Raw genomic sequence first — 9,816 nt, 5'->3', positions numbered from 1 at the left:
CGGAGAAACAAAAAGACTCAGTGAAGATTAAAAAAAAAAGGTGAGAACAAGATGAGAGTAGAATCAATTGCAGACATGCATGTTACAGAATATACAAAGTCATTTTGTTGATATAAAAAGACATCACTGACAAAAAAGCTGGAATTAGTAAACAGAACCAACTTTTGAGGAAACTTTTTCTGGCAGATAGTAAAATGTCTTGTTATTCAAATATGCCTAATATGCTGTCTAACAAAGCTGAGACATCTAAATGAGCATGAAAAAGAGGCAAAATCTACTAGGTTATCCCCTGTCCAAGTAAGGACCCTCACTCTAGTCAGGGCAAAGGAGAAACACACCTGGCCTCCACTCACTCCCTTGGTAGCTTGGCACGAGCAGGCATGAGCAGGTGGAGCGTCGATTTTAGCTGCAAGGCCGGCGGTGAACCATCGTTTATCAACCGTGTTGCAGTTGGTGCGTTGAAAGTGTTCTGTGCGCGGATTTTCAGCTCCTGTTCTGCCAACTTCAACTTTCAAGGGCCCAGGGACTGGATAGGGCCCCACTACGTAGGGCAAGTGTCTCAGCAGAGAGTCCAGGTGCTGGCAGATGAAGTCTTTGATGGCCCTGAGACTTCAAAACAGGAGGCAGGCTCATTCAAGCCCTTGGAGATTCTTCACAAGCAGGAATATACTACAAAGTCCAGTCTTCGTACTCTTTTACACGCAGAAGCAGAAACTGCAGGATAGCCCAACAAAGCACAGTCACAGGCAGGGGCAGCACTTCTCAGTTCTTCAGCTCTACTCCTTGGCAGAGGTTCCTCTTGAATCCAGAAGTGATCTAATTTTCAGGGGTCCAATACATATACCCTGTTCTGCCTTTGAAGTTGGCAAACTTCAAAGGGAAGTCTCTCTTGTGTGTAAGATCCTGCCTTGTTCATGCCAGGCCCCAGATACACACCAGGGGGTTAGAGACTGCATTGTGAGAGGGCAGGCACAGCCTATTCAGTTGTAAGTGACCACTCCTCCCTCCATTGTAGCTCAGATGACTCATCAGGATTTGCAGGCTACACCTCAGCTCCTTTGGTCTCACTGTCAAACTGAACCAGAGAGGGAATCCTCAAACAGGCAGAGTCACAGAATGGTTTAAGCAAGAAAATGCCCACTTTATAAAAGGCATTTTCAAACTAAAAATCTAAAAACTAACTTCACTAAAAGATGTAATTTTAAATTGTGAGTTCAGAGACCCCAAACTCCACATTCATATCTGCTCTCAAAGGGAGACTACAACACAATGATAGTTAAAGGCAGCCCCCAAGTTAACCTATGAGAGGGATAGGCCTTGCAACAGTGAAAAACGAATTTAGCAGTATTTCACGGTCAGGACATGTAAAACCACACAAGTACATGTCCCACCTATAACATACACTGCACCCTGCCCATGGGGTTACCTAGGGCCTACCTTAAGGTTGCCTTACATGTATTAAAAGGAAAGAATTAGGCCTGGCAAGTGGGTCCACTTGCCAAGTCGAATTGGCAGTTTAAAACTGCACCTACAGACACTGTAGTGGCAGGTCTAAGCCATGTTTACAGTGCTACCCATGTGGTTGGCACAATAAGTGCTGCAAGCCCACTAGTAGCATTTGATTAACATGCCCTGGGCACCTCTAGTGCACTTTACTAGGGACTTACTAGTAAATCAAGTATGCCAATCATGGATAAGCCAATTACACATGCATTTTACACAGGAGCACCTGCACTTTAGCACTGGTTAGCATTGTTAAAGTGCCCTGAGTATCAAAAACAAAGTCCAGAACACATCAACAAAATGGGAAGCAGAGACAAAAAGTTAGGGGAGACCACGCCAAGGATGTCAAGTCTAACAAATATCTCTTGCGAAAAACTGAAAAAGGTTCAATTCATACCTTGGCCAACTCATCCAGAGATGGGAATTTTAACAGTTGATGCTTTGTCATGCTATAATTAAAGATTAAATCTGAGCATTGGCCTGCTGCTAAAAGCCTCTGAAACTGTGATCCAGGCCACAATGAAATATGTTGATTATGTGCACATGATCACACTTGACACAGTAACATACAATATTAATATAAAAAAATATACTAATAAGTGTGTGCATTGAAAAGCAATAAGATTACCGTACCACAATGGTTCGGATATTGTTTTTATTGGTTTTCAATGAATGTAGTTTTATATAACACATGATCTTTGCTGTGATGGTTTCTGAGAACTTCTGTCACACAAGATACCAAGTTAAAAACACACAATTGCTCCCAATTGAATAAGTAGGAGAAATTTTATTTTCAAGCCATTCACATCTACTAAACATGATTCGTATCATTCCTACACCTGACAGCAAAGACTCACTCATTTGTTAAATGATTTTGCATTTCCTTTATTTAATGAACTTTCGATAACGGTCCATTGCAAAGAAAATATACACAATCACATTCAAACTCAAAGCTTTCATTGAAGTAAACTAACCTTTACAACAATATTGAAAATAGACAGGAGTCAACTGAATAAAAACAAGTCACCAGTGCACTGTCAAAATATTCATTTTAACAAAACAAGCTATACAATTCAAAACAAACAATACCTGGTCAAAAAATGTTTGAGAAAGAAGACAAACAAATTCCAACAGCTGTAACATGGTATACATTACCATATTTGACAGACTTGTGCAATATGTGCTAAGGTGGTTCTATATATTTAATAAGAAAAAAGGATATTCGGTCAATCTTGTCAAATCAACTGTAATTTGTTTGCAGGTTCCCTGATGGAACCTTTATGCTAAGAAAGAATGTCCTTTAAAACGTTATTAGAAGGAATACAATTGTCAAGAGGATGTCCACAATAATACTTTCATGTGGTCTCCTTGACGCACACCCTTTGAGCTGATACTACCGATAATACTGGTAAATCTTTTATTAACATTATCAGCTAGGTATTTTACTAGTCAAACACCCGAATGTAAAATTATTTAATAGCTTCAGAATTCCTTTTCTTTAATTCAAATGCAATCACACCAGGCAAACAACAGTGAAACAAAAACAGAGTATCAATTCAAGATACGAATACATTTCTAATTAGAGTTTGGTCTAAATGATAAATTGTGAGTTGGTTACAACTGCCATATATTGCAAATCATTAACAGTTACTCATTCCTCCTGTGTTTCCCACTGTGTAGCTACAGGAGTTTTTCGATACATTTCCTTTAGTGTTTATCCTAGGACATGGTAAAAAACAAGGTTCAACAAAATCATTTTAATGAGCACAAGATCTAATACTTTGCTGCAGTTGATTTTAGTGCTATAGAAAATAATCCTTCATATTTTCTAACTAGTTTGAAAGGCAATAGTGACAGATATCACATTACACACAGCCAAAACTGCAAAAAGTCCAAACATTGTAGTGTGGGAATTTAAGGAGTGATCAATAGCTGTGACCTTCAGAATTTCCATTTGCTCCAAAAAAAGGTGTGCAAGTAATTAGGAAACATACTCCACTTTTACTGGGGATAACATCTCCAAACTTTCACATTTTGCTGCAGCTGACTTTATTTTCATGATGAGAAGTGCAGATTTGTTTTGTGTTTATTTTCTGAAAGATTATCTAGTCTTTGAAACCTTCCTTAATTAAAGAAATGCGCTGGGGTTCGCTCGAGGATCCTTCTGGTTCCTATATCTGTAGGTCCACCAGACACCAAGAATCTGATATGTGGAGAAAAAAAAGAAGACATAAACATCATGGCTATGTTTAACCTGTACACGTTCTGTAAAATAAAATGTCACTTAAATCATTTATTTGAGTTATTCCTAATCAATATCTGTTAACATCCTATTGTGAACCTTGTTCTCACCTTTTGGCAGTACCTTAAACTGTGACATAGCTATTAAAATACAGAAGGAACATGTCTTATCTATGCCTTGAAGTAGCAGCGTACATGTTTTCACCTTGTCAATAACCATGAGAATTTACCAGAGGCAATGATTATTTCTCTAGAAAATGATGAGTGCTGGTTAATAAAAGTGATTTTGTCAGCAAACGATTCCAGAGTTGCTAAAGACGAGTTACTTTCTTACTCAGGCTTTTAAACTACAGTCAAAGGATTCTAGAAAGAGATCATCCCCTAGGCCAAGTATTGCAAGTTATAAGGTTAGCAGATAAAGCAAGCATTTGCAATGCAATAGGTCTCGCATTTGTTTGGGTTAGAGCTACTGGTGTTGTAAATACATAACTGGACTATTGTTGCTACATAAATAGGTCAATCATGCCACATAATTTGGTCCTCTCTGCCACATAATTCTAGTGGTCCTGCATATAACTAAAGCACTTCTCTTTAATTTCTTCCACTAGCTGCAGTACAAAATGAAAATATTGGCATTGTTTTTTTTAATATTATTATTTTGGGGTCCCCTCAACCGAGTGAGGGGACTCAGCGATGACCTAGACAAAAAGAGCAAGTGAGTTATGGGCGAAACTGTTTAGTAAAAAAAAAATGCCCAGCAAATCAAGTGCAGCGAATATTGTAGTATCTTGACTGTAATGCTCAGAACAGTTCCTAGAGGGCACCACTATAAAAATAACTTGTAAGGAACATGGTCATGTAACCATACGGTCAGCCCCTAGAGGGCATAATGACATGAAAATATAATGTCAGAAAATAATGTAGTGTAACCATGTATATATCCCCTAGAAGGCGTAGTGCCTTACACATTTTCAGGCCTAGCAGGCCTACTGCAATACTATTACAAAGAAGGCCCTTTAAGCACAAACAACTCCCAGCTGAAAAACAAAAAAGATCCAGCCATGAGAGGTGAAAAATACACTGAGTGGTGGGAGAGATTACTATTTATGGGCAAATATCTTTGGTAAAAGGAATGCTCTACAAAGCATTTTGGGGTGATTTTCCGTGTGCAGCGAATATTGTAATATCTTTATTGTAATGCTCAGAACAGCCCCTACAGGACACCATAATAAAAATAGCATTTGTAAGAAACATGGTCATGTAATAATATAATCAGCCCCTAGAGGGAATAACATGAAAACAGAATGGCAGAAAGTAATGCAGTGTAACCGTATATATGTAGGACCTAGAGAGCATAGTGCCTTACACATTTTCAGGCCTAGTAGGCTTATTGCAATATTATTACAAACAAGGCCCTTAAAACACAAACTACTCCCAGCTGTTAAACAAACATTCCAGCCATGAGAGGTGAAAAATGCACTGAATGGTGGGAGAGATTACTATTTTGCCCCCCATCCCAGGGCGGGGCCCAGAGATAACCTAGATAGAAAGACTGCATTGAGCTGAACGCATTGGTGGTGGTCCCACTGTCCTAGGACCACCACAGCTCAAAAATGTTTTGAAAAAGAAATGCCGTGCAAAGCATTATGGGGTGAGTTTCCTGAGTCCAGTGATTATTGTAGTATTGGCTCACCCGCTGTGCCAGGAGAGCGCTTTAGGGATTTCTGTGTTTATTTTGTAAATGCTCCAGTTTGTATATTTTTCAACTGCTAAACTTGTAAAGTGGACCTCATGTAAAGCACTCATCTGATCGAGTTTGTGCTATATGAAACTTCACGTAGTGATGTAAAGCACTCCTCCAATCGAGTTTGCACTATATGAACCTTTTAAAAACAATTATTACGTCAATTAAAAAGATTACCCCCTCTAGCCTGCAGCCTTTGTGCGCAGACACCACAGAGAAACAGCAGCATGCCCAAAACAAGAAAGAGGAAGAAACAGCCACACAGTGCAGAGCAGCGAGGCCAAAGGAAAAAAACAGTGCGCCACAGTAAGGTATCTAACCGATGGTGCAATAATCCAGGTAACAGGGTCAGTCTGCAAGACGTAACAAAGCTGCCTCAAGGCAGGACAAAAGGTAAAGCATTTACCTAGGAAATCAAGGTAATTTTGAAAGGCAGGCCTAGGAACGAATTATATTGATGGGCGTGGATAAAGCCCACAGAGAAGATTACAAAAGGTCGAAGAGCAGCGCTTGCGTGCTGCTAAGCTTGACCTAAAAAGGACTATCCTACAAAACTGAACAAAACTGAGTAACGATATTTAAAGAGTAGTGTAGGATGAACATACTACACCACTGCTCTACAGCAGACAAAACAGAGAGAGGCTTTGGCGAGCCTATAAGGGGTTTTACCGGTGCTACCAGAGCATACACATGATTTATTTTGCAGGAACAATACTGTTCAGTGCTAAAGCAGAAAGAACCTGGAATATAAAGACTCAGCACGCTAAAATAATGGTAACCTAAATTGTCACTTAGACTGCTCTAACATCCAAAGGCCTAACATCAGGAAATGTTAGTGGTTCAAACTGAGGTTCATTCAACAGGAGTAAGACTAAACTTTAGAACCTGAGGATAGGTTTGTATTCCTAGTGTAGAAGCCAAAGGACCATACTCTACCAAGAAGGGCAGTTTCTCCTCATCGCTTGAAGGATGCCAGTTAGCCCATTAACAAATATATCCTAAGGTGTCTGTATGGCTTAGGGTGAGATTAAATGACATGACACTGCAAGTAAATCAAGTAATACCCAGTAATGTCCAATTACAAAACCCAAGTGAAAGACAGATGTACACAATGTGATGCTGCGAGGTAAGCTACTCACCCTCAGATGAACAAAATGTGAGACTGCAGACGTCAGCTACTCACCCTAAGCATGAACATGTCTCTACAGAGTCTTGATACAAGCCCTTCCTTCTTAGTTTCAATGATCAAAGCAATTACAATGATCTGTTCCAAGTGCATTCCCAATAATTATGAATGTAAAATGTTTAAGGATAAATTAATTCATGAAAGCAGGCCCAAGAACAGTGCGTTTGTTAGTTGATTGGTGTGGATAAAAGAGTCTTCAAATAAATACAAACCTATAAAGTCAGGGAGAACAGTTGCAGTGTCATAGCAGTGAGATTTAGTGGCCATTATTGGGGCATATACCGGACAAAAGGAAAGATGAAGCATGCAAAGAACGTGGGCAAAAGAGGCCTGTTCACTCTTCAGTGTTATTAGGTTTAAAGACTTGTTTGACTATACTAAACATATTAGTTTCCTTTGTAGTAAATATTATGCATATTTTGTAATGAACCCTGAGGTATTGGTTTAAAATATTGAGGTTGCGGATAATGTTAACATCTATTCATATATGGTTGAAGATGATCATTAGGTCAATTAAGCATACCTGTTAAATTAACAATGGATGGATTAAGTCTGGTTGGCTTTCTGTTCCATTGCTGATATCAGTCTTCAATCTATTTAAAGTTCATTAGAAGCAAGTGGAGTTTTCCTACACACACAGAACAGAGTGGGCGCCTCAAGCAGCTTGCAGGATTGCCCTTGCGCAGTCCTCCACACTGTGAACATGATTTGTGCAGGAATGTCTGTGGGCCAGTATTAGTTCACAAGGTGAATTGGAGTGGAATGCTGCAGCACAGGACATCTGTATTGTGTACCTCCCCCCTTTCCTTCTTTCTGGAGGCAACTCATATGAATATATATCTTAAACCAACAGACATGTATGAATCCTTGGGATATGATGAGGAAAGGCAAAAGCTGTATTTAGTATGCCCTCTTTTAGGCAATCCTCATTTAAATGCTGAAGATGCTGGTAAATACAGTATCATATGTTACCTATTGTAACTGGGGAGGTAAGAGATGTATTTATAGGGGAGAAGAAAGCACGATATTGCCTCCTTAAGTAACATCCAATCACAAAAATATATCCTGCAAACCCTTCATTTAAGTGCTTATTCGGATTGGCCCTACTCTTTCTCCAGTCATAACAAAACAAACAGGAGTGGCAGAATGTGCGAAATAACGATAAATTGAGATGTAGCCCAAGTAATTAACAGTGGCTGAGATTAATACAAGCATCCCATCCATCACTCTTTTGTATACCTCTGGTGTGGAAGTGCCCATCTGGTTACAGTATCCAAGTTAAAACACTGTCCATCTTTAAAAGGACTCCTGTATTTATGGTACTTTTTTAATCTGTTGTGTGCATTTATCCTGTTTATTTAGTGATCATTTACTCGTGCATTTCAGATACCAATGGTCTGATGAACCAATCAATACAAATCACTTTACAACACCTTCAGTGGGGCAGGTATGCCCAGCTGTGGGTCCTGTGCACACTGTGCCATTCGAACCAAGCAATACCCAACTGATGAGCGCTAACAAAGGTGAAACCAGTGTTGGGTTGCTTGTGTTCCAGTTCAGGGATGACCTGGACTGTTCCTACTGGGGCAGCGTCAAGAATGATTTACATATCGCTGGATCCAAACTGAGGCAGCATGGTGTGAAAATTAACAATGGTCTGGGATGCAGATTTGAGTAAAAACCAGTGGCTGAAATGAATTCAAACATTCCATCAATTACCTTTTTTAAATACTTCACCATCACATCAGAGGTACATTATTCTATGCCGTATCCAGTCTTTCTTGATACTTGCACAAACGTTTCTAGTGAGTCAATCAATGTATTTCTGCTTAAAGGAAGACTGTTCCTACTTTCTAAGATAGACATTGATGTTTGGAGGTACATTTGTTTTAGTTAACCATCAGAACTATTTTTCCAACATATCACTTTTCATTCAGTATTTCTGGACAAAAATATGCTATAAATGAGTTATTTGTATCTGTTACTTAAATAAATTCTCAGGTGGAATGTTTAAGGCCCAAAACATTTCTGAAAAAGACCAGGACACAAGGTCCATTATTGGAGGCTGCAAATAATCCAGTGTCCTTTAAGTGCAATGCGTGGGTTCTTGCAATGTGGTTTTTGGGAGGAACTTCCCAAACTTGATAAAAGTTACTCACCATAGTGACTATCGTACTAGAAGTCATTTGTACATGTGGCGTTGTGAGCAACGGAAGAAGGTGCCAGAATCTAATTTTCACAACATGATTTAAGTTGAATAAGTAGCACACGCTCTGCCCTCTATGTGTCAGAAGGATTTTACACTGCCCTTCCGTTCTCTCTTATATTAAAAAACAAAGAGGTTAGGGAATGGGCAAGATATGTTAAAGGTGAGTGGTCACTAGAGGAGAAACACAATTTAACTCTCGTATTTACAGATTTGTAACACAGCAATGCCTTTATAGTGTCAAAATCTCTCTTAAGAGCGTTACGGGGGAATGTTTGTAAACAGAAGAGGTAGACTCAGAATTTGCATACTGAGGATTCTCAAAAGATTAATCCAGAACAAATCCAAGGGCCATTAGCACAGAGAAGAAAAGTGACATGAAAGTGTGATGCTGCGATTTGAAGTGAATGGCTTTATTGGTTATGCTTAGACTTGTATCTATTGTACTTTTGTTTTGAGTCTTGAGAGGTCTTGAGGTCTTGTGAATTGCAACGCTGTTTGTCATGATTTCCTACCAGCTTTTTGCTCTTATTCAAGAGCTGCAAATAAAAGGAGTGAGGCGGCCTATTTTTTTGGGTTTATATGTTTCGTAGGGCCAATGTGTCTTCAAGTTTTGGTTTCTACAAATAACAGTTTGGGATATCAAGTTCTGACTCAAATATCATCATAATCAGCCAGAACCAAGCCCACTTTAATGGGGCACAAAATATGGTCTAATTCTCTTTTGTTAGGATTAGATTAAGCATCTTTGCTTTGGAAGTAAACTTGTATTTGCAAAGACATGTTGGGACATTTACTTTTTTTCAGGTGCTTGAACGGATGGTGAAGTGTTTGCCCAGTGGACATGTAAGAAGAAAATGCTGTTTATGTACTATGCACTATTACACTGTGACATTCGTTTCTCCAGTATTCCATTTACAATCCTCTTTTTAAGGA

The 9,816-nt window shown here is 39.2% G+C and overlaps 1 protein-coding gene across 1 annotated transcript in view; it reads right to left on the bottom strand.

Annotated features, from left to right (window-relative positions):
• Positions 1–2,270: 2,270 nt before the first annotated feature.
• TSPAN13 (tetraspanin 13) overlaps positions 2,271–9,816 on the bottom strand; it is an 84,474-nt gene continuing 76,928 nt past the window's right edge. The window contains exon 6 of the mRNA XM_069211811.1: positions 2,271–3,706. Within this exon, the coding sequence (XP_069067912.1) occupies positions 3,632–3,706 (75 nt within the window). The 3' untranslated portion in view covers positions 2,271–3,631. The remainder of the gene's footprint in view (positions 3,707–9,816) is intronic.

This window comes from Pleurodeles waltl, chromosome 10 (assembly GCF_031143425.1).
Source record: "Pleurodeles waltl isolate 20211129_DDA chromosome 10, aPleWal1.hap1.20221129, whole genome shotgun sequence".
In the NCBI taxonomy this organism is placed as follows: domain Eukaryota; kingdom Metazoa; phylum Chordata; class Amphibia; order Caudata; family Salamandridae; genus Pleurodeles; species Pleurodeles waltl.
The sequence above is the reverse complement of the archived record's forward strand: the minus strand, read 5'-3'. Positions and strand labels throughout refer to the sequence as shown.